General features: G+C 45.2%; 1 protein-coding gene across 3 annotated transcripts in view; it reads right to left on the bottom strand.

Annotated features, from left to right (window-relative positions):
* The window catches only part of LOC144683688 (sodium- and chloride-dependent neutral and basic amino acid transporter B(0+)-like), a 59,534-nt gene extending 36,487 nt beyond the window's left edge, over positions 1 to 23,047 (bottom strand). The window contains exons 1-4 of one of the 3 annotated variants that reach the window (XM_078546956.1): positions 22,753 to 23,047; positions 22,359 to 22,512; positions 18,406 to 18,537; positions 8,396 to 8,563 (exon numbers count right to left, since the gene is read on the bottom strand). In XM_078546956.1, coding sequence (XP_078403082.1) covers positions 8,396 to 8,563; positions 18,406 to 18,537; positions 22,359 to 22,512; positions 22,753 to 22,821 — 523 coding nt within the window. In that variant the 5' untranslated portion in view covers positions 22,822 to 23,047. The remainder of the gene's footprint in view (positions 1 to 8,395; positions 8,564 to 18,405; positions 18,538 to 22,358; positions 22,513 to 22,752) is intronic. The other 2 variants (XM_078546957.1, XM_078546959.1) reach the window with 2 other exon arrangements.
* Positions 23,048 to 24,858: the final 1,811 nt, after the last annotated feature.

Below are 24,858 nucleotides of genomic sequence, written 5' to 3'. Positions count from 1 at the left end.
CCTCCTCTTCTTCCCCCTCCTTCTTAATACAGCTGCTCCTCTCTGCAGTCTTAGCTCCAGCTCTCTGTTATCATACAGACCAAGAGAAACTAGAGCAGTACTACACAAACAAATTTCTCCCTCTTATACTTTTATACCACGCTAAATCTAATCAAATTATAATTACTGTAAATAAAATGCTACCTTTTCTCCCCACCTGTTCAGCTTTATATCTTAAAACTAAATCCAGAACTGCCACTCCTCTTGTTGGGCTTGCTACTGCCGCTGCTGTTTGTAGCTACTCCTACCAGGAAATCTACTGTCATGGTATGTCACACTCGTCTGTCTTGTGCCATCTTCACACATCCACTGTAGCTCATCTGCAACTGCTCTGTGACATCTGTTGTGAAATCAATTCATTCAGTGTCCCTGGGCACTAAGTTAGCAGCCTATGATTGAAGCATAGGATGTCCCAATTCTTGTTACATTGGTTCCTACCTAGTAAAAAGGGTGGGACCCTCATGGAGTGCTGTGATAGGTCATCAGATCAGTTCAAGCGTCAGTGAACAGGGGTTCAGAGGCAGTCAGTTTTGGGGGTCAACCAGCAAGTGTCACTTTTTTATATTAATTCATGAGATGTCGGTGTCGCTGGTTAGACCACCATTTATTTCCCATCCTTAAATGCCCTTGAGAAGGTGGTGGTGAGCTGCCTTCTTAAATGGCTGCAGTCCATATGGTGTAGGTACACCCACAGCGCTGTTAGGAAGGGAGTTCCAGATTTTGACCCAGTGACAGTAAAGGAACAGCGATGTATTTCCAAGTCAGGATGGTGAGTGACTTGGAGGAGAACTTCCAGGTGGTGGTGTTCCCATGCATCTGCTGCCCTTTTCCTTCTAAAGGTAGTGGTCCTGGGTTTGGAAGGTGCTGTCGAAGGAGCCTTGGTGAATTCTTGCAGTGCATCTTGTAGATGGTACACACTTCTGCCACTGTGCGTCGGTGGTGGAGGGAGTGAATGCTTGTGGATGTGGTGCCAATCAAGTGGGCTGCTTTGTCCTGGATGGTGTTGAGCTTCTCGAGTGTTGTTGGAGCTGCACTCATCCAGGCAAGTGGGGAGTATTCCATCACGCTCCTGACTTGCGCCTTGTAGATGGTGGCTAGGCTTTGAGGAGTCAGGAGGTGAGTTACTCATCGCAGGATTCCTAGCCTCTTACCTAATTGTATTGCCACAGTATTTATATGGCTAGTCCAGATAAAATTTTGGCAATAGTAGATGGTTAATGGATTCTGGTCAAGTGTCACAGAGACAGGGACAGGCAGTGGACCCAAAAAGGGACAAAGCCAGGGGACAGAAATAGTTCCCTTTAAGTGAAGGTAAAAGAAAAAACAGAGAAACAGACTCCAAGTTAGAGAAACTCTTTTGAGTTATCAACAGTCACAGATTGCAACTCTTTTTGAGTACAATCACAGTTCTTGGTTTCTGGGAGTGGGACATGAACCCACAACCCTCTGATTCAAAGGCGAGGGTGCTATGAACTGAGCCACAGCTGACACCTCCCAAGTTAGAGAAACTCTTTCGAGTTACCAACAGTCACAGATTGCAACTCTTTCGAGTACAATCACAGTTCTTGGTTTCCGGGAGTGGGACATGAACCCACAACCCTCTGATTCAAAGGCGAGGGTGCTATGAACTGAGCCACAGCTGACACCTCTCCAAGTTAGAGAAAGTGGTTCAGGGAGCAGACTATAAGTAACGAGAGCCACTGGGGCAAAGGTATCCCTTTGGAGCAATGGTGTTCTGCTTGGCACAGCCATAGACCTGAAAGTGTGCTTGGAAAGTGAAGCTTGGGTGTGCTCGGAAATCCAGGGGAAAGGAGTCTCGGAAGGCGAGATTGAAACCCTACGAGGTGGGCCATTGTTGATGTTTCAGAGTGGGAGCGGCTTTTGGAAAGAATACCAAGGAATGACCTTCAAATGTGGAGGTTGGAAACCCCTGTGAGAAAGACAAAGTTTCAGTGAAATTAGTTGGCTCTCAAAGTGACAGATGTCTGGGTGGGTTGTTGAGAAATCCATGGAATCGTGTTTGATCACATCTGTCAGCTACTGTGTAGTGTGGTGTGTCTGACCACAGTTTGCCTGTTAATTCACATGTACATTTTACTTACCCTGAATGTTAGAGTATAAGAGAGATATTGTAAATTGCTGTAAATTCTGAACTTGTATAGATTCATAGAGGTCTACAGCACAGAAAAAGGCCCTTTGGCTCATCGAGCCTGCGCCAGTCAAACAAGTACCTAACTATTCTAATCCCATTTTCCATAACTAGGCCCACAGCCTTGCATGCCATGGCATCGCAAATGCACATCCAAATACTTCTTAAATGTTATGAGGGTTTCTGCCTCTACCACCCTTTCAAGCAGTGAGTTCCAGATTCCCACCACCCTCTGGGTGAAAAAATTCTTCCTCACATCCCCTCTAAACCTCCTGTCCCCTATCTTAAATCTATGCCCCCTGGTTATTGATCCCTCCACCAAGGGGAAAAGTTCCTTCCTGCCTACCCTATCTATACCCCTCATAATTTTATGCACATATACATTTTCTTGTAAAGGCAAATGGCTAAGGGCATCAGCATTTGTGAATTGATTGCCAGGCCTATGTACGAAAGTGTATTCGTATGCTGCCAGGATTAAAGCCCATCGTTGTACTCTTGTTAAGGCATTCTTGATACGTAATCTATTGGCCTTTCCATGCCATCATCCATCCGATGAGAGGGAACTGCTCCCACTCCATAGGGAGGTGAGTCACATGTCAACACCAATTCTTTCGTCTGGTCATAATGCACTAATAGATTGGATGACTGCAACAATTGTTTCACCTTTCTGAAAATTTGTTTCTGGGGCACCTCCCAAGACTAACGTTGGTTCTTTTTGAGTAGAGAATGCAGGTGGGGCAGCACTGTAAACAAATTGCTAAGAACCGCCCATAATAATTGATCATTCCTAGGAATGATTTGAGTTCGGAGGCGTTCTTTGGTGCAGGTGCCTCCCTCATGGCTCTCACTTTCTCCTCAACCGGGTAGAGGCCCTGTGAATCTACCCGGTGACCCAAATAGATCACCTCCCTCACCTGGAATATGCACTATTCTTTTTTTTAGATGCACTCCAGCTTGCAAGAAATGTTTTAAGACTTCTTCTAAGTTTGCCAAAAGTTCTTTTTCAGTGAATCCTGTCACCAACGTATCATCTAAATAGACTACAGCCTAGGGCACTCCCTGCAGTAAGCTTTCCATTGTTCTCTGAAAAATGGTGCAAGCTGAGGAGACACCGAAAGGCAATCGTGTATATCGGTACAACCCTTTGTGGGTATTAATTGTGACAAATTCCCGGGAGGCATTATCCAAATCTAGTTGTTGATAAGCACAACTCATGTCAAGCTTTGTGTACATTGTCCCTCCTGCCAGCTTGGCATACAGGTCTTCAATTTTTGGAATTGGATAGCTGTCCAGCTTAGCTACTTTATTAACTGTCAGTTTGTAGTCTCCACAAATTCGGACGCTTTGGTCAGGTTTAAGGACAGGGACTATGGGTGCTGCCCATTCTGAGAACTGCACAGGTTGTATAACGCCCAGTTTCTCTAGTCTGTTGAGTACAGTGTTGACTTTTTCTCGCAGTGCATATGGCACCAGTCTTGTCTTCTTGAAGTGAGGGGTTGCTTCCAGACCCACATGAATCTGCAGGCCCTGGATTTTCCCCAGTTCGTCCTTGAAGACAGTGGTATACTTTCTAAGTAGCTCTTGTAGCCCAACTGCTCACAACTGGAAAATTTCAGCCCATTCTAACTTAATCTCCTTTAACCAATTTCACCCCAAGAGGCTTGGTCCTTCACCTGCTACCACTATCATGGGTTGCTTTGCCGATTGGCTTCCATAATGGACAATTACTCTCCTTATGCCTTTTACTTGAATGTGCTCACCTATGTATGTTTTGAGCTTTGTTAGTTTCTCTTTTAAACTTAATTGATGTTCAGATATCTGAAGGTATGTTCCCCAAGCTCCCATGTCCACTTTCATTCTAACAGGTTTGCCATTTACCTTCACTGTGACAAATATTGGATCTGTCTTTCCAATTTTCAGATTAAACAATGAGTAAATGTCTGAATTTGTTGTTTCAGGCTCTCCTACATTGTAGATTTCATTGGGTTTCTTTTACAAGCCTGCTTGAATCTTTCCTTGCGCTGCCTCATCATATGTCCATTTCTGTGACAACAGTAGCATTCGATTTTTTTAAACTGCCAATCACTAAAAGACTGCTTGTTTCCACCTCTATTAAAATTATTCTTTGATTTCACTGCTATTTTTCTTTATTCTTCGAATGGTGGGGGCTGTTTCCTGCTTCTCAGCAGAGTCTTGCATTTTCACGCCCTGTTTGGCTGAGGTTTCTCAGCTATTTTGCGCTTTATTGCTTTTGAATCTCTTACTGAGCTTTCCATGGCCAGTGCTATCTCTAGTGTCTTCTTGAAATCCAAATTCACTTCAGACAATTATCTTTTCTGAATAGTGTTTTCTTTCACTCCACACACTAAACGATCTACGAGCATGTCGTTTAGAGTCATGCTGAATTCACGATGTTCCGTTAGCTGCTTAAAATTTGCCATGTAGCATGCATTTGTTTCACCTGGGGCTCTATTTCGCGAATTAAACTGGAACCACTACATCGTGACTGAGGGCTTTGGTTGAAAATGACTATTCTTGAGGTCCACCAATTCATCGAAATTTTTTTGAATCTGGGGCACTGGGTGCCATAAAATTTCAAATCAGACTGTAGGTTTTGCTCCCACAAGTGCTCAAGAGGATAACTCACCTCTTCTGTTCCCCCGTAATCTAGTCCATTCAAAAAAAGAACGTGAGATGTTCTATGTAATGAGATCAATCATTTGTGGCTGGCTGAAAAGGATCAATTCTCCTAAATTGTGGCATTTTGAGAGAGAATTACTTCTTCAATTCTAACCGAGCTTGCTACTGACAAGCATTGAGTGAGGTACAGTGCTGATTTCGTGTTAACTTGATTCCTTCTGTTCAATCCTGTTTTATCCTCGTCGCCAGTTTGTTGTAAGGGTGGTCAAGTTGCTATTATTAATGATCGAGTTGATCTGCAGTCCCTTCTTGAGTGGAAACATTAATTTTATTTACAATATACACAGCAGCAACTACATGTGTGCTTTCTACTCCAACTCTATCTCTACACTGACTGCTAAGGTAGCCCGCGCTAACCTCCTATTGGTTACTACAGATCATATGATCTTTTCTAACAAGTATTATTCTTAAAGCTACACAACACACTAAATAAAACCACATATAAAGAAAGAGGGTGGCTAACGTGAGCATGGGACCCTATGAGGATGTGACTAGAGAATTGATAGCAGGGAAACAGGGAAATGGCAGGTAATTTAAACCAATATCGGTCTTCACATTGGAGGACACTATAAACATCCCAAAGATATCAGATAAGCAAGGAGTTAATGGGAGGAAAGATCTTGTAACAGTCTCTATCATCAGGGACAAAGTATTTGACTAACAAATGAGACTAAAGGCAGACAACTCGCCAGGAGCTGAGGCCTGCATCCAAGGGTTTTAAAGGAAGTGGCTGCAGAGATAGTGAAGGCATTGGTCAAAATATTCCAGAACCCACTGGACTCTGGGAGGGTCCCAGCAGATTGGAAAACTGCTAATGTGACACCCCTGTTCAAGAAGGGAGGGAGGCAAAAAGCAGGAAACATAGGAAACATAGGCCTGTCAGCCTAACATAGTCATCGGGAAAATGCTAGAGCCCATTATTAAGGAAGAACTAGCAGGACATTTAGAAAAGCTCAACACAATCAAACAGAGTCAACATGATTTTGTGAAAGGGAAATCATGTTTGACAAATATGCTAGAGTTCTTTCAGGATATAACAAGCAGAGTTGATAAAGGGGAACCAGTAGACGGTAAAGTTTATTTTTGTTTGTTCAAAGCTCATGAATTTTGTGGCTTTATCCACTTAGTAAGTATCTTGAATCTCAAATTTCATCTACTTTAAACAAAACATTACTGGTCAGTAACCAGACCTCCCATCCATGTCCTGGGGTCTGACCAAGGATCATAATAAATCCGCCATCTAATTATGCCCAGGTCGACCCCTCTTTCTGCTCCCTCCATTTTGCCCTCTAGAAGAGGTCTCTGCAGCTTTTCAGCTCCGATCAAATGGTTGGAATACTGACATTTTCTTTTCTGGATGTCACTTTTTAGAGTTCTTATTGCTCTTATAATTTCAGGCACTTCTTCATTGGTCTTATAGTCTGTATATGGAATCTTAAGTATACATCTTAGCATCCAAGTTTCAAAAGCCCCTATTCCCTTCCACAGATCTTTATTTATTGGGCTTGCTACATACTGCCAACAATAAGTTTCACCGAATGCGTTCTAAGAACTCTGCACCCTTGATACCTTTTACACGATTTGTCCCAGTTAATATCAGGACAGTTGAAATCTCCTCCTATTGCTGCCATGTCAATGCCCCTGGTACCCAATGTGTGCATTACAGACAGATGACCAAGGTCTCAGAGTAAACTCATCAGACTGTCCATGGCTAGCAGTTCCTTTCCTATTTAAACAAAGCTGCTTGCCGTCTGAGCTTAGGAAATTTGAATGTTTATTTTGGTACAGGCTATGTTAAATCAGATCATTCATTCCTGGTGACTGTAGCGAGAATCTCATGAGGCACTATATTCAGGCAACGCAAATGAAGCTGGCTATTTAAATTATTATCAGCAATTTCCTACTTATTCAGAGGAAGAATGGGACATTCTCTACTGAAATAGTTATCATAGAAGCAGAGAATCCCTCAGCAAAGTTTTGCTTACTTTGTCCAAAGGCCCACATCCCTGGTACCATTCCAGTAGATCTCTTTGCCCTCTACAAGGCCTTGACATCCTTACTAAAATTTGGTGACCTGAATTGGCTGGAAATGTCCTGCTGGGACCTAAACAGCGTTTCATGAATGTTTAAAATAAGTTCCCTGGTTTGTTACTGTATGACCAGGATTTTATACCCCTCTGGAAGTGGGATGGCAGGTGTGGTGGGGTGTAAAATTGGGTGGCATGGTGGGGGGGGGTGGGGGGGGAGGTGAGCAATGAGCTGTTGCCTACCCACCTCTGCTGGAATTATACCAGGACCAGGTGTTGGGTGGCCCACAGCCCGCCCACCCTTGAGCCATTGATGCTCTTAAGTGGCAAATTAATGGCGAGGCCACCCCCACGTGCTCTTGCTGGGGCCTGCCTGACTAGGCCTGGCGAAGCCACACTGACTCACCTTGGTTTCCGGCCTCCATTGTTGCTCCCCCATGGGCGACAGTCCCAACAGTAAGCACTGCTCCCCCCAGTGGCTGTGCCAGTCCTGGAGAGCTTCCGGCCATCTGGTTGGCCAACAAATCCAGGAGGAGGGACATTTTCCCAGATGGCGACGGAAGCCATAACGTCAACCTTTTAACAGCCTGACGACCATTAAATTTGATCATGGTTTCTCAGTCCTGCTGGGGTGTTCTTACCTCTGACTTTTAAGCTGGGGGTGGGGACACCACTCAGCTAAGATTCTAGCCTATGCCTCCATTTATAAAGCACAAGATCCTATAAGTTTTTTTTTAAACAGCTATATCAAATCTTGCTGCCATCTTGTGTAGGTGAATCCCAGAACCCTCTATCCTTGCGGTCCCTTCAAAATTGTAATCGTGGTGTGTTACAGTTCACTCAGGGAGTCGGAGCTGCTATGGCAACTTACACTTTTACATGTGTGCTGTAGTAAAGAGCTATGGATAGTGATGGTGGAGGCTCCAACTTTCTTTCCATCACATGGCTGACCAGGAATTTCTCCCACTGCCTGTTGTTGGCATATGTCAGAGGGATTTGCAAGTTGGTTCTCAACCTTCGGCCAAATTATGAATGCAGTTTCCTTGGCTATCAAGTCCTGTGATAGGCCTTGAACCTGGAGCTTCTGGCTCAGAGGCAGGGATGTACCTACTGTGCCACTGGACTTCCCTTTCAAATTGTATCAGGTAGTTTACAATGCCTCTCCTCACTCCTCCCTTCAACATACATCACTTCTACCTTTGTCCTCTTGAAGTTACTTACTATTTGCTTGTTGCATTTCCAGGTTTTGTGTCATTTGCAAACTTTCAGGCTTTTCACTGTACACCCAAGTCTAAGTCATATAAAATATAGGCGTATATATAAATAATATCTATATCAAACAGAGGAGTTGCTCTCATTCTGATCCCTGGGGGACACCACTGTCTACTTGCCTCCACTCTGATAAATGACTGTCCACCACTACTCTGCCCTCTGTCTCATACCCAGAAAACAAAAGTTCACAAAACAAAAGGCACACTACCTTTGGGGGTCTTGCTGCATGTTTCATCTGCGCCCCACCAACTGAAGCAGTCTGCCCACGGCAGGGGGGATTGGAAGGAAGCGAACAGGTAATACAGACTGTAGGCGACAATGCAGTTGTAGTAAATGGTCACAAATGTTGACACAAGGACCATGGCGATCCCCACACCTTCAAATGGATTGAGAAAGAGAACCTTGGGTTAGAATATTCTATTCAACATTAGAGGGGTGAACTTCTCATCTCTGGCTTCAATTATGATCTTAACTCAGGGCTTCCCAAACTTTCTTCCTGGTGTGACCCTATTTAATGGCCCAGACTTTGCATGACCCAAATGGGAAAATTCAGGTTAAGGAGAGTTGTTGAGCGGGAATTAGGCTACGGCCAGCATTAGAAAAAAACACAAGGAGTTAAAGGGGTCTCGCAGCTGCCTGAGTCAGTCTGAGCTCCATGGCAGCCTCGCTGCTTCAACCTCGCGACCCCAAAATCTCATCTCACAACTCCACTGGGGGTTACGGCCCACAGTTTGGGAAGTCCTGTCTTAACTAGCTTGTGGAACCACATCTACAGGTTATGGCAGCCTCTTGCCCCTGGCATTAGTAGGCATTGCTCACGAGTGAGTCCACACGGTGAATGTCAGCAAGCTAGTCAGCTAGGCAAGCTCGCCAGCTGCAGATGAGCTGGTGGTTTGGTGTTTCCTGGTCACATGATCAGAAGATTGGCTCAAATGAAGACAACCCATTGGATCTCCTCGTTCTACCCCCCAACATCTTACCATGGCAAACTCTAAAATACTTCTTCTCCTGGGTGTACAATAATACAAGCTCATAATTTATCCTGGACCATTTTTTGATCAAGCTGGTTGCTTTGATTGCTGGTTAGGCCACTCCACACCTTTTCCAATTGAGTGAAGGGTATATGGTATGTGCTCTGCCCATTTCTTGTATTTTACAATTGGTTCCTACAACTGGGTTTGCATACTTAAGCAGCCTCATACCTAATTGACTATTGCATCAGGCAGGCAGTGGCCAGAAGGAGTACAGTTGCGGTGCCCTCTAATGTTCAATTGTTGCCCACCAGCTTTACAAGCTCAAAATGGGTGGTTGAGAGTTGATATTCCCCCTCGCATTATCTCAAATAATTGACTTATCACATTGTGGAGCAAAACAATCATAAACCTGTAGTAACTATGCTTTTATGTAATGTGTAGTGTAAAAGAAGATCACATGATCTCCTGTAACCAACAGAGGAGTAGTGTGGGCTACCTCTGTAGTCAGTGGTCTGTAGGTCGAGTCAGGAGTATGGAGATAAGGTTTGATGTAGACGTACACATGAGTAGCTGCTGAGTACCTTGTAAATAAACAGAATGTGTTCCACCTAAGAAGTGTCTGCTGATCAACTCTGTCTATAGTACCAACTCAGCCATCCCAGAACAAACGTGTAACTGGGATTCACAAGTCCCAACAGAAACCAACGTCAGCATTAATAATGGAAATACAGAGAGTTCTCCCAATATTGGGTCCAATACCTGGATAAATTTGAAATGAGAGAAGAAAAGATTTCCCTTGCTAAGTCTATCTCTTCATTGTGTGTACCTGTATTTGTAAAATATAGCATAAAGTGTTAACAGATGGGATAACTGTATGAGGTAGATGATGATGTATTACTGACATTAGTCAGTCATGTGTTAGATACTCGAGAGAGAGATTTGAATCATGTGTAGGAGCAACATGCCTACTCTGTAACCTGTTTAAATGAAGTACTAATGAACAAGTGTTAAGTAGATACCAGAGTATGTATACAGTTTGTCTAAGAATCAAGTCCCATACCTAGAGTTCAAGACAGAAGGACCAAATCTCAGAATTATGACAGCAATGGAGACATTAATGTAAAAAATACATTGGGCAGAATTTTCAGTTCAGCGGGCGGGCATGATCAGCGGGCCCGGGATTGGCCGGGAAACGAGCCGTCGCCCACGATCGGCCCCCGATCATGATTTCACGCTGGCGACCCAGTTAAGGCCTGCCCTGCATGAAACGCAGCTCGCCATTGGCTGGGAAGGGCCGGGCGGCGGCAGCAGCCTGTCATCCATTGGGTCCAATGGCGACCCAGCGGCCGGTTTTATAATGGCACAGGCAGCCCCTTGAAGGCTGCCATGGAAGAACATATCCTCTGTCTTTCGTTATCCAATGTGATGGAGTCAAGTGCGGCTGGAGACACCAGGCAGGAGGGCAGGTCAGGTGGGCACTCGGCCCCCCCGGCTTTTCGGATAGGTGCCTCAAGGACCTCCTAGAGGCCTGGAGGAGGTGGCTGCCAGGAGGGACACCTTTGTCCACAGAGATGGGAGAAGGAGGCCACTGCACCTTACCAAGAGGGCATGGGAGGAGGTGGTAGTGCTGGTCAGCAGCCATGACGTGGTGCGGTGCACATGGGTGCAGTGCCGGAAGAAGTTCAATGACCTGCTGCGCTCAGGGAGCGTGAGTATCATATTGGCATGGGTCAGTGTGCAGTATTGTTAAGGGCTGGCCATCACCCCTATGTACCTCAGGGGCACTAGAGTCTGAGTGCCAGTTGTCAATGATGCTGGAGCTGGCCAAGGGGTAGAGCCCTGGCTGCTTGAACTGAGTGCCTTGCGGCTCGAGGGCTGCGACTCGATGTGCCCTGCCAGGTTCTCCTCAGCTGGGGTTGGCCAGGCGGCAATGGCACTGCAGGTAGAGAGTGGACTAATCCATGCTCCTCTGTCCTGTCAGGAGAAGATGAGCCATAACCAAGCAGAGAGGCCATGTACAGGCGGAAGTTACCCAACCTGCTGCTGCTGCTCACCAGGTTTGAGCAGGATGCCCTAGGGCTAGAGAGCTGGTACGCTCCAAGAGCAACAGGGCACGGAGAGGTGGGGGTGTCAGACAAAGGTAAAAGCACACAGAGGTGAGAATTTTGGATTGTGCAGCCATTCTAGTGTAGTCTCTTCATTGATGTGAGCCTCGAACCTGAAGTCCACATTGATCATTGAAAGATGATGGCATCATGATGCCGATCTCCATTATCTCACCAGGGTGCCTGGCATGCACAGTGGCTGTGTGATGACTTTAACTAATGACATGTCCTTGTTCTCCCTTAGATTCACCAGCGCGCACTCAATCGCAGGACCCCAAAGGGCCAGCCCTGATGCCAGAGGGCCGCCAGGCTTCATCTGCACCTGCGCCACACTCACCCTCTGAACCAGGCATCAGTGCAGATACCAGCACCTCGGTGAGCATTAGACCAATGGCTAGAACGTTGGTGCACAATGGTGAGGGCACTTCACACTTGCTTGAGGTGCAGGTGGAGGCAGAGAGTGCCCAGGGCGCCGGCAGTCGGAGGACTGCTGGGGACCAGGGCGATGCTCAGTCAAAGGCTGATGATGAGCCTCTGGAGTCATCCATTGGGCAACAGAGGCTGGATGTCCAGCGAGATATGTGGGAGGATCTGGTGATGACCCATGAGGGTCTGTCTCCCATGGTCTCCATTGTGGAGGAGTTCCTGCGCAGTGTGAGCACTGTGTTGACCCTCATGGCTGAGCGCACTGCCTCCTCTATTGAGAGAGTGGCGACTCTCATGGAGAGGCAGCTCCAGGAACAGAATCAGGGGTTCCTGGGGTTGTGCTCGAACCTGCAAGCCTTCACACAGACAATGACCTCAGGTGGCCAGTGTCAGTGTGAGAGATGGATGAGACACCCAGTATCCCAGCTAGGTGCCCATCCATCAGTTGCAAGCAGGGAGGTCCAGAGCGACCTCATGTTGGTACATGAGTTGCTTGTCGTCTCTGTGGGCCCCTCTCAGGGCGCTTTGGATGACAGCAACAGCTCCTCCACCCCTCTGCCAGTGACTGTGTCATCAGATAAGGCTGCAATGACTGGGGAGATACCAGCCGTGGCAGGACCCCGAAGGGCCAGCCCTGATGCCAGAGGGCCGCCAGGCTTCATCTGCACCCAGGTGGGGCCAGCACAGGTTGCATGGGCCAGAGGACGCCTGCCAAGGTCATCAAGGCCAACAGGACAGCAGAGTGAGCAGGCTGTCTCCAATGCCGGTGCCAACGAGGGGGGAGCACCTAGGTGTGGCACTCATAAATGTAAATTTAAGGCACCATGAACACAAGAGGGACAGGACACGGGTGATCTTCTGTTCTGTTATGTTTAGTTGATATGTCTGCTGGTGTGGACATCAACATCAGTAATGGTAATGTCATTATGCATTCAATGTGACAATAACATTAAATTTGCTTTGGTTGTGATGGACTGAGTATGCTTCAGCTTTTGTTTTCTGGTGCAGGGTACACCAATATCTAATGCTGGACGTGAGTGGCTCTGAGCTTTATTGCAGAGGCACTGAGTGGACTTTGGGTTCAAAGGAAGGGTCATTTCAGACATCCAGGATGGAGGCGGCAGCCCTGGCATGAAGTGGAAGCAGATCTTTGGTAGTCTAGCTGAAGGAGCGTTGGATTAAAGCGTCCCTGCTGTCCCTGCCTCCCTGGAGGTTACTGAGGTCTGTCTCCATGCCCTAGGCATTCTCCTCACCGTGCTCTTCTCACCAGCACTCACTACTGGACTCATCCTCTGTGGCCTGTGCAGCTGCATCAAGATCCTCTTCCTCCAGTGGGTCCCCCCTTGCCAGTGCCAGATTGTGGAGAGTGCAGCATGGTACCACTATCAGTGACAGCCGCTCTGGGGGGTATTGTAGTGCACACTCTGAATGGTCCAGGCATCAGAGGCGCATCTTCAGAAGACCTATGGTCCTCTCTACCACGGCCCTTGTGGAGGCATGATTTTTATTATAGTGCTGCTCTGCCTATGTTCTTGGGTGGCGGAGAGGCGTCATAATCCACTTCTTCAACGAATAGTCCTTGTCACCCAGCAGCCATCCATCCAGCTGGGCTGGAGCACTGAAGAGACTTGGCACCTGGGAGTGTCTCAGGATGTAGGTGTCGTGGGAGCTGCCTGGGTACCTTGCACAGACTTGCAGAATCTGCATCCTGTGGTCACACACTATCTGCACGTTCATGGAGTGAAAAGCTCTTCCTGTTGACAAAGGCACCCGGCTGACCCACTGGTGCCTTGATGGCCACATGTGTGCAGTCGATGGTACCCTGGACACGGGGGAACTCAGCAATCACTGCAAATCCTCTGGCTCGCTCAGCCTGGCTGGCCTCATCCATACGGTAAAGAATAAATGTCAGGACCCGCCTGAACAGAGCATCTGTTACCAGCTTGATGCAACTGTGGACAGCTGATTGGGACACTCCACACAGATTCCCCCACTGACCACTGGAAAGAGCCAGAGGCATGGAGGTGTCCACCCACACAATCAGAGCTGATCTCAGGCCTAACCATCTGACAAATGGAGGTCACTTCAGCATTGCACCTCGGACATATTGAGGTAGGTGCATCGCTGCCTGTAAACCCTGGCAGCAGGATAGCGGCGCCTTCTGCGGCCTCTTCCACCTCAGACTTCCTGCAGGCCCTGCGCCCTTTGTGCCTGCGCCTCTCCTCCCACAGGTCACTCCCCTGGAGGTTGAATAGGGACACCTGGCCTCCTCTCCTTTCTGCCCCTCTCTTCCTCCTCAGAGGAGGTGCCTCCAGCGGAGACCACAATCCCCATTACCAGGGTAAGGGAAGGCTGTCTGATACCTGGAAGGACCCACATGGTCTGAATCCTCACGGGACCTTGAAGACACCAATAAGTCCTGAAATAAAGGCTGGAAATGCTAACAATGAACAGAGATGAAGCTGCCAAGTACCAATGGGAACCAATAGCAAACTATCTCCAAAACCCCTCACTACTCACATTGACAATGCTGCACGCCTTTTTATCCCACTCTTGGGTGAGGTTTAGCAAATTGGCGGCTTCCTGCCTGCCTGTTTTGCCTGTGCAATGAGCGCAAAATCCCATGGGTAGCATAAAATCTAGCTTAATTGCCTTTTTAATGGCTTTAACTGGCCTTGTAATTGATGGTGGGCACGGCTTCGACTCCTGCACGCGCCCACCGAGCAAAATATCGCGCGAGTGCACGATGACGTCGGGATGCTTGCCTGACATCATTACACGCTATTTTATGCTAGAGCGGGTCGGGTGGGTGCCCGCCCTCTCAGTGAAAAATTCTGCCCATCGATGTTATTGAAGGAACCACAGAGTGAAGGAAACTTTGTGAGCAGCTTGTAAAAAGTTGGCAGAAGAAGGAGGCACACTGGAGAGAGGTAATGATGACTGTACCTGGTGAGTAGACCCTGGTACTGCCCCGCCCATTTGGCTGCCTCGAGGGTCCACAGAGAGGCCAGAATGGGAGTTATGGAAACGTCATTTTCTCCGGTACTGACCAGCATCAGGTCTCCACAAGAAGGAGCCAAATCTTCAAGTTAGTTCCTTCCTTTATGCAGTAGGTTCAGTAGCAGATGACATCCTCCTAAGGCAAGGGATGCAAGAGTCCACCGCAGACTTTAAGTCCTGCCTTAAAGACTTTGACGCCTATTTGAGCCCGAAGCAAAACTTAGTAATTGAACAAGCACGTTTTAATCAGCAGTCACAATGACCTGGGGAAATCGATTGAATTATTTCTAACCAACCTATATCACTGAGCTAGTTCTTGCAGGTACCAGGTGCTGATGGACGACCTAATCTATGATCTCATAGTTGTGGGTGTCCAGGACGCAAAACTCTCTGACTTTCTGCAGGTTAAAGATTACCTGAATTTGGATCAAGTGGTCCAGTACGCAAGGCAGGTTGAGCTGAGAGCATTTAATTGGGCTATAATTTGGGGCAACTCTGAGGCTTTACATGACGCCGTAGGCCCATGGGCAGTGGCCCCCGCCCACAAGAAAGCCCAGCAAACCAAGCAAAACAGTGGGAAACTCCACACTGGCAGCCATTTTGAGATTCTTGCATTGTGACGTGAAAACCCAGCACAGAGGCCAAGACTGTCCAGCAGGGGGCACTGAATGCTTCCAGTGCGGCAAAAACCAAACATTTCAAGTGTTTCTGCAAATCCAGCAATTTTAATCGAAATCAAAGGCCAGAAAGTATTTATGAAACACATTGGAAAGTCAAGAAAAAGACAAAATTATGGAGTTCCCCGGGAGAGTAGATAGCCTTAATCGAGACTATTGGTCAGTTAAAGTGCAAGTTCAAGGCTTTTATACTACTTTTAAAATTGATACTGGAGCTGCTGGTAACATATTAGCAGATGACCTCGACTGGCTTCAGCCAATGATCCTTCATCCATCAGACATCAAGGTCCATGGGCCTCCCAATTAAAGGCAAGATTATTGCTCCTCTTAGCTACAAGGGGTGACAGATTATTGATTCTCTTTATGTTCTTCATAATCACCGTACATCCCTATTGAGCGGTGATATTGGCATACTTCCAGGAATCGTTGAAAAACCATGTGACGCCCATCATTTGAATGACTCATTGCCTTTTGTGCAACAATCTTCAACTTTTTATTGAGAATCAGTGGAAATTCAGCCTTCAGAAGCTGAGGAAGTTTATACACTCAGCAATAGGTTCCTTTCTTTCACAGAGGCATCACCCACTACACCCAGGGCAGAGATTGAAATTATGAATTTCTCAGTTCTTCACAAAGTAAGGCCAGAGGTGGAGGATACAGAAGGAACTGCAGCAGACAGTGAGCATCCACATGAAGAGCTGCGGGACCTGATTTGGCTCTTCCTAGAGAGTGATGAGGTAGAATCCCTTGCAGCATTGTGTGATCCCTTGGAAGTTGAGGTCCTAGAGAATGATTCATCTTTCTGTCTTTCCCATTAATGGATGCACCTTATGTAGCCTCTGTTGTCTTTTTAGAGGATACAGCTGCATTTTTAGTGGCTGAGCAGCATTCCGATCTTAGTTCCACTGAATCTACCAATGTATTGCTTACCTTATCTCCTGTTGTCCATGAAGAGTCTTCCACAGAGAATGCCTTGCCTGAATCCTGTTCAGAGTCCATAGAGGATCATACTGTCAGAGAGCCGGGACCTTCCCAGGGTGAAAGTCCATTGTCACCCATACTTCAGCTCCAGTTGGAAGTATTCTTCCCTCCAGACCTGGAGGCCAGCATAGAAGCTGCAGCAGAATCTTTAGCACTCCTGAAGCTGCAGAATCCTGAACAGCAACCATGAGTTAATTGTCTACAGGAAATTCCTCTCATTACAGAAGGTGAGGCTGTCTTGTCTCCATATTCCCAGTAATTCTTCCCATTGCCCATAGTGGAGCAACCTCACACTGAGAGAAGTGTGGATCTCTTATCACTGCCTACAGAAGGTAGACAGTCCTCCTGAAATATCACTGGGGAATCATCGTTTCTTTTCCTGACAGTCTGACAGGAAGTTGGTTGTTTTCTCCTTCATCGTCTATGTTCATTGAAATCTCAGATCTTCAATGTATTTTCAGTCTTTGACACAGCAGTGGATGATACAGCTGTGACAGTCTTCCTGGAGCTGAAGGTCATTCCTCTTCTGAAGTTTCTTCCCAGAGTCCTTCGAGGGAGCAAAAAGCTTCTCAGAGTTCCCTAAGCTCTTCTCTTCTAGCCCCAGAGAGTCCACAGGTCGATTCTCTTCAATCTTCTCCTTTGGATTAGTCTTTCAGTGAAAACTCTTCATTGTCCTTACAGTTCAGTCATCCTGCAACCTGCACTCAGTTTCCCAGCTATGCTGACAGCAATGCTGCTGAAGTGTTGTCCTATTCTGCAGATGACGATGTTCTACCAAATGCAGAAGAAATCCCTAATGCCTCCAAGACTAAGGGCTGAGAATACTGAGGGAAATCAAATCCCCCAGGACTGTGGCTTGGCAGGGGCGAAGAGTAGGAGTTGGAGTTGGGTAGAATCTGTAGCTGTAAAAAAGGGAGCTATAGAATTGTAATGTAAATAGTTAAAGACATGGTTTAATGTTGTTGTTAAAAAGTAGGATGGTATACTGGGGGGAGGTGTAGTATGTAGGTTAATAGATGGGATATGTATGACATTGACGTGTCTCTCAAGATAGAGAGGTTGGAATCATACGTAGGAGCAATGTGTCTACTCTGTAACCTGTTTAGATGTAGTACTAATCAACTAGAGTTAAGCAGATACCAGAGTATGTCTACAGTCTGTCTTAGAACCAAGCCCCATGCCCAGAGCCCAAAGTAGAAGGACCCATCTCATAACAGTAAATAATAGATTAGAAAGGCTAACCTCAGCTTCTGCCTGATAAGGAAAATATTATCAGAACATTAATAATCCAGGATTTGCTGGAGTGGGGCATCTCAAAGCAGACTTCATTTATCAGACATTTCTCCTGCACCCTTCAGCTTTAAAGCTTTTGCGCCGTACATTGCTGGAAGTATGAGTTGATGATGGTGCTACTAGGGTTCCAGGGCATTTGAGACCTTGGTGAATGCTGGGATCAACAATAGAGCTCCTTACTCAATGAGATTTAAGCATTGAGAATGAAACAAAATGATGGAAAAGGAAATAGGATAAACTGTAGTCAAATTAGGTAAAGAAAGAGAAATAAAGTGAGGGAACAAAAGACTGGATGAAGAGAGAAAGAAAAATAAGACAGAAAGGAAAAGGAAGAAAAGTAAAAATATTAAACTTTAAAAATCTCTAGGAACAATTTATTAGCTGTAGGAATGAGGCTCTGCAGCATCAAATGTTTCCTATCTGGGTCGGAGAGGGTGAGTGGCATTGCAGGACATAAATATCCTCTTTAAAGCAGTAATTAACTTTCTGTGGCTATTTTAGTGAACAATTAATGTGCAAATGCAGCAATTTCTCAAAACTCATAACATGGCTGAGGGCAAGCCATTGGTTCGTGCAACTTGTGGTGATTTTTAATACATGGGGTTTCTCTTTCTCACTGAAAACTGCTGAATGGTTTCCACATTAATAACCCTCTGCGCATTAGACTTGTTATTCTGCCAGCAAACTCTGGGTCAATATGCCTTAAACACCATTACTCATTTAAACTGTTGCTGAGCTTGTGTTGCTGAATTGAACATTAACCTTTCAGGATTGGTACGGCTTTCCACACTGCAACAGGTCCACGACTAGCAAACTGCCCAATAGCACATTCGAGGAAAAACAGAGGTATCCCTGCAAATATCAACATAATGACGTAGGGGATGAGAAAGGCACCTGAAAAATAGAACAAAGGAAATTGAAACAGAACGTTTGCATTTTGGGCTGACCAAATTTGTTTGTGTAAATTTGGGGTGGAAACTAGGAAGTCCATTTCAATACGGTTTGCCTTTGTCTTTTGATCCCATTATAGAATATTCCTTTCTTTTTCTCTTCTCCCTCCCCCAACCCCCACCCCTGCCACAACATAGACATGACCTTAAACTATTCACTTGTTTCTTGACTTTGAACAGGGTCTAATCCTCTTGCATTAGTCTCACTGATGGGTCTGAAGTCCACAAAGCACAATCACTATGACCAAGTGACTTTAAAGGAATTTTACAGTTGATTGGAAGCGGAAGAGGGTGAGAGCTTCCCAACAGGAACTTTTTACGTGGATTTGACAGTGGGCGTAGCACTAGCATTCTGGCATTGCATTGTGCCATGCCCACAGCTTTACCTCACTTCAAAGGTTATGTTGTAGCATCAAAAAGGGCACCAACCAGTACAAGTTAAAAACAAAAAAGATCCAAATGCGGAGAACCCTGAAAAGCAAAGAAGGAAAATTTAAACAGGCAGCAACACAGGTTCCCAAACATTAACTGAAATTTAAGAACATCTTTAGACCTGGATTTAATTGAAAATAAGATTGATTTGTTACAGGTACAAACTTCCCTGAGTTGTATTCACCTTGACAAAGCCTCTATTATTATACTTGGAATTGCTCCAGTTGTGATTTGATCCAATACCCAGAGAAGGCAAAGCCACAGAAAGAGTCTTTCAGTTGCACTCTTAATGAAATGACCAAGAAGCTAATCGGATTTTCTGTAAACTAGTTTGTAGGATTCAAATTGTTTTCTTTCCCTTTCCAATGTCATTATGATGACTCATCAGAATGACCGATTATAAGATCTTATTAGGGGCCAAAGTTTTCTGTAATTTACATTTACTTAAGGATGTTAAGGAGTGGAACAAGAGAAAGCAACAGAAGACTATCCTTAGCACCGCTCTAAGGATTGCAGTGTGTTGATCCTTTCTTAGTATGTACTCCCTTTACCTCTCCTATGCCACCCTCCCACTAATTCCATTGTAAAGTGTCTGCCAGAGACCCATAACTTAACCTGGATGACAATAAATCTAATTTTTATTCATGAACACCTTGGAAAGCCTTCAAAGCATAGCCTTGCTAGGCCATATGAAGGCCTTCTTAAATACTGAGCTCATTGCACAATTCCATTCCTGTAGAGCTAAGCTAAGAGTGAATGCTCCACATCAGATGTGGAATTCCTAATTTAAAGAAGGCGATGGTTTGGATGTGTCACAACAATGAACGGTGACAGAAGTGAAGAGTACAAAGGAGTTTTGAAACTTGTGCCATGGGTTCAGAAGTCATTAGCTGACATTGCAATGGGGTCAGAGGCAGCGGGTGGCATGGCAGTGCTATAGGGAACACAGGTCATGGTGTGTTTTACCAAAACAGAGTCAGCAATCTGGTAATGGTGGACGGACATTGAATGAGAAATCTCAAGCTCATAAGGGGGACTATGACGAGATGTGCCTCCTGACTCATGAAACCCTGCATGGCTGTCAACCATGTGATATGCACTGAGGATGATGTGGAAAGCCATATTGTTCTCTGTGTTTATGCCAAATGAATTATTGCAAATCCAAGTTTGCCATAGATATCTTCTCAGGCTCAGTGATGTCAGTCTCTCCTGTACACAGTCTGAACATTTTATTCTGTAAGCATTGACTCACACTGCCCAATATCTATAATTATGATGTTAATGTGCAACAATATTGCCCTTGTGTGGCTTTAATCGTAAGTTTGTATCTTTTAAGATATGTACTTCAATTTCCTCAAACACTTGCTGAGGTGAAGCTTGATACAAACTGTTATTTAGAGCAATAGTCAAATTCACTCAGGTCAATTGATACAACACATCTTTGCATCATAATTCAATATTACGCACTGCACTTCTCCAAATTGGTGTGCAATCCTACTTGGTTTAATTTTGCCTCCAGTATTCCTGGCTTTATGAGTCACTCTAAAACTGTTTAAAGCCTAGATTGCTCTGAATCCTTCCCCTTTTAAAAAGCCTTTCTTTTCATCTTAATCAGTGCAAAGGGTTTTCTAACACAGTGGGCATGAGCATTTTTCCATAATCTAGGCAAGTTAATGATCGGTTTATGTTTTATTCTCTGAAAAAAACACTCAGCATGTGCAACCACTTTTTAGAAAAAGTCTCATGAGAACATAATTTGCTTAAAGTAATAATTTGCTTATACTTCATCAAGGTTTTTGGCACTTGGACAACTGATGTTGTATTTTCTGCACAATTAAATAATGAACAGACTGCATTCTATATTAAATGTCGTTTTCTCATTGCCATAAATAAAACACTTCAAACCTGAGCACTCTTACAAGTTCATGAGCACTTCAGTAACAATGAGTAATAAAAAATGAATTTTTTGATGAAGTATTTCATTTCATTTTCAAGTTAAACATTAACCAATACTCAACAGTGCAGGTAGCTGAACATCGTAGGCTGGTGGAGTTTGAATTCGTTCTTGCAATGAGTACGTACGTTTTGTGTGAAGGACAATAAAAAATGGCTATAAAAGGTGTCATCAAATTTAGATTTTACACAATCTGATCTGACACTTCAGTGTAGTTAGTACCAACGGAGAACTGCACCATCGGACATGCTGTGCTTGGGATGAGATGTTAAACTGATATCCTGGCTGCCCTCTGACGTAAAAGACTCCATGGCACTCTCTGAAGAAGAACAGTGGAGTATTGCTGGATTCCTTGCCAATGTTTGTCCCTCGGCTGGCATCACTGAAAGAGGCAGTTTCAAAGGCTATTGGGGTGGCAGGCGGGAATGTGGAGTTGAGGCCACAATCAGATCAGCCATGATCTTATCGAATGGTGGAGCAGGATCGAGCAGCCAAATGACCTACCCCCGCTCCTAATTCATATGTTTGTATGCAGATAATCTTTTTTTTAAATCTCATTGCTTTTTTTGTTACCTTGTCGGGCACAAATTGGCTTCTGCCTTTTCCTGCAACAGCAACAATGCTTCAAAAAAGCTGATCAACTCTGAAGTGTTTGAGATGTTCTCAGGTTGTGAAAGGTGCCATATAAATCCAAGTCTTTTTTGTTAAATGTTCATGCTTTTATGCCAAGAAGTTAAAAATGGCTTTTGCAACAACAACTTGCACTTATATTGTGTCTTTAACAGAGTAAAACACCCCAAGATCATAGTTCATTCCACTTTGGAATCAGTTTTAATCTTGATTTACATTCCAAGGTTATGGTCGATCTGACGTGCTTCTGCAAAACACTTCAAATGAAAACCAGCTTTGTGCGCAACCACAAATATTTAAATTTCAAGCAAGACTGTGCCAAAGATATTCCCACTTTGTGCAATATATTTCTAATTGACATTGAATGCTGTTTTCCTCTTTAGCTCAACACATTGCTCAATTAATTTGGTAAAAGTCACTCTTTCAAATGATTCAAAGATAGTGAAAAGTAATAAATCAGAAAGGATTATCTCAATTCAAAGGAGCTGTTGCAATAATTTCTTCAAATCAGTAAATTCCCCTTTGTCTCCCAGCTCATTGGCCTCACCCACTTACCCTGCTAAAGTCAGCAATAGAATCCATTAGCTACAACCACTTCACTGTACAATTAATCATCCCTGACATGAACATTTTTCAACACTACAATTGCCCAACGATTCCCTTATATTCTGGTGGTCTTATGTTCATCACTCAAGTATTCACTTTATTTCCATTTTCTCAGCCCTATATTTTGGATTTCACTACAGTACCTCCTCCATTTCTGTAAGCCAGGTAAGGGAATCTCCAGACATTGCCCAGACCCACAGCATAACCGATCATTGAGAGCAAGTAGTCAGCCTTCGAGGACCAGTTGCCTCGCTCCACATTCTCGTCACTTTCACCCACATGTTCATTAGTGACAGCCTGGGGGAGAGAGAGGAAATGGCTGATTCCGAAATCAGGCTTTCTTAGACTAGAACTCAAACAAAAAGTACAGTTTTCACCCATTACAGAAACACTGTGTTGTTCTCCATTTAGATAGTTTGAAAACACCCTGAACCCCACAGAGTGACTCTGCAATTCACAACAACCAAAATCCCCAAATCATCAGCACCTTTCAGATTTTTACATGAGCTCACTGTCAGGTTTTGATAAAATACTCACCATGTCCTCTGGAGAGTGTGTTTGATGGTCACTCTGTGAGAATGCCAGAGCTAATTTTCTCTTGCCCATTTTTAAACAATGATGAACAATTCTTCTATATCTTGTCCTAAAGTCTTCAAACTTTTGTGGTGCTGCAGAACGCTGCTTAAGGACAATTCAGCTTCTCAACAGGTAATGACTCCTCCACAGTCAGAAGCGAAGTTCTTTATGCAATTTTAAAGGGGTGTAACTCTGTTTAATTAGGTCATACTGACACCCAAGCTCCCAGAACTTCTACTGTTAATAGATTGATCTGCTATACTAAATGGTTGCTTTTGCAGACTATATGTTTATTCTCATCTATTATTGATTCTATGATCATAATGTACAGCTACAGGTTTGACAATAGAGACATGTCAATAGTGTTATATAGTAAAGCTCTGCACCTGCCCACTTACAAAGAGCAGTAAGTTCTTGTTAACATTTGAAACTTGAAGGCAGCTGATTAACATAGCTGAACTCTTGCATAAACCTAACCTCAAAAACAGCTCAATCAATGAGGCTTTGTCACAAGTTAGTTAGGTTGATCATCTTTCTCCTCCAAATACTCTCATGCTAAGTACTAAATGTCAACTGATGTCAGTTCAGCTCCACCTATATTGCATAATGGAAACATAGTATTAACTGGTACAGGGCTTAAGTACTGGAATCTGATAATTACTGGGAATGATATTATCAGTACATGTATTTAACATCCAGTTTCAATCTCCTTTCTCCACCGTCATACAAGAAGCACTAAACTATGTGAACTAAACAGCCTCCTTTTAAATAGAGGAGAGAGGAATTTGACTGAAATTGAGGGGAGACCAAATTGAGGTCTTCAAAATGATAAAGGAGGGTAGACGAAGAAAAAATCAGTCCTCCAATGAGGGCAAAAGGGTGTTCACATTAAAACTGGAGTCAGTCCATTTAAAGGTGAAATCAGGGAGTACATTCTTACACAGAGGGCGGGGTTATCCAGTCCTGCCAGCGGCAGGCATCATGGTGGACAGACCAGGAAATTCAGAGTCCGGCCAAAAGTCAGTTTCCCACAGGCCTAAGAATAGTTTGAAATTTTCCGCTCCCGACTTTCATGGCGGGCCAGGTGCTCTGCCACGCCATTTCGGGAACCGCATTTGCATGCAGATGAATACTCATTAAAACTCAGCTCATCAGAATCATGTCCCTCCTCCTCCCCCCCATTCATCCAGATCAAATGGCCATGCCAGCAGCTAATCGGACCGGCGTGATTCACCACTGCATGTTAGTGACGTGCACCTGGCAAACTGCACTTCACTCGCAGCCTCAAGGCGTGTGTGCGTAGTGCTCGCCTACCTTTCACTGCGCTGCGGTCACTGCTGCTCCAATCCCGTGCCAGGGCTGCTCAGACAAGACCAACAGGAAGACAAGTAGGGGTGGGTTCTGTGCCAGTGCTGCTCAGGCGAGACCAGCAGGAAGGCGAGAGGGAGCTCAGAGCCAAGGTTTCTCATGCAAGACCAGCGGGAATGCAGGGGGGCATGGGGTTGGAAGACCAAAGCTTGACTGGGTGGGGTGTGAGAAAGGATAGAGGCAAGGGAAGGAGCTGGAAGGCAAAGGCTTGACTAGTGAGGGCTGGCAGAAGGGTGCACAGAGGCACATGACTTGTGGGGTGGGTGGGGACAATTAGTTAGAAAGCATAGACAGTCCTCGGGATTTGCACCACAATGTACTTGGCATGCCTGTCCTGGTCCCAGTCTAGGGAAGTGGAGGTCCTGCCTGTCTGGTGTCAGTCGTGCCCAGCATGGTGCACAGGGCATGGTCAGTCCCTCATACATGTTATCCCTGGGGATTGGTGGCTTAATACTGGGGCACAGATGGCATAGTCACAGTCAGGGGAGGTATCTGCAGCCTGTATATAGGAACAAATAATGTGGTGGGGGAGAGGGGGTGTGGATGCAGCCTGTTGGGGGGGTGGTCGATGGACTCCTGGGGGCAACTCAATAATCACATTGCAATATGCCTCAAGATAGGGAAGGGTCAGGTCTGCATGGGGCATCAGGACATAAGCATCAGTTGGTTTGTTGGGGAAGACAGGGATATCAATGATAA

This window comes from Cetorhinus maximus, chromosome 8 (assembly GCF_964194155.1).
Source record: "Cetorhinus maximus chromosome 8, sCetMax3.hap1.1, whole genome shotgun sequence".
Classification (NCBI taxonomy): domain Eukaryota; kingdom Metazoa; phylum Chordata; class Chondrichthyes; order Lamniformes; family Cetorhinidae; genus Cetorhinus; species Cetorhinus maximus.
This window is presented reverse-complemented; position numbering and strand designations above follow the sequence as displayed.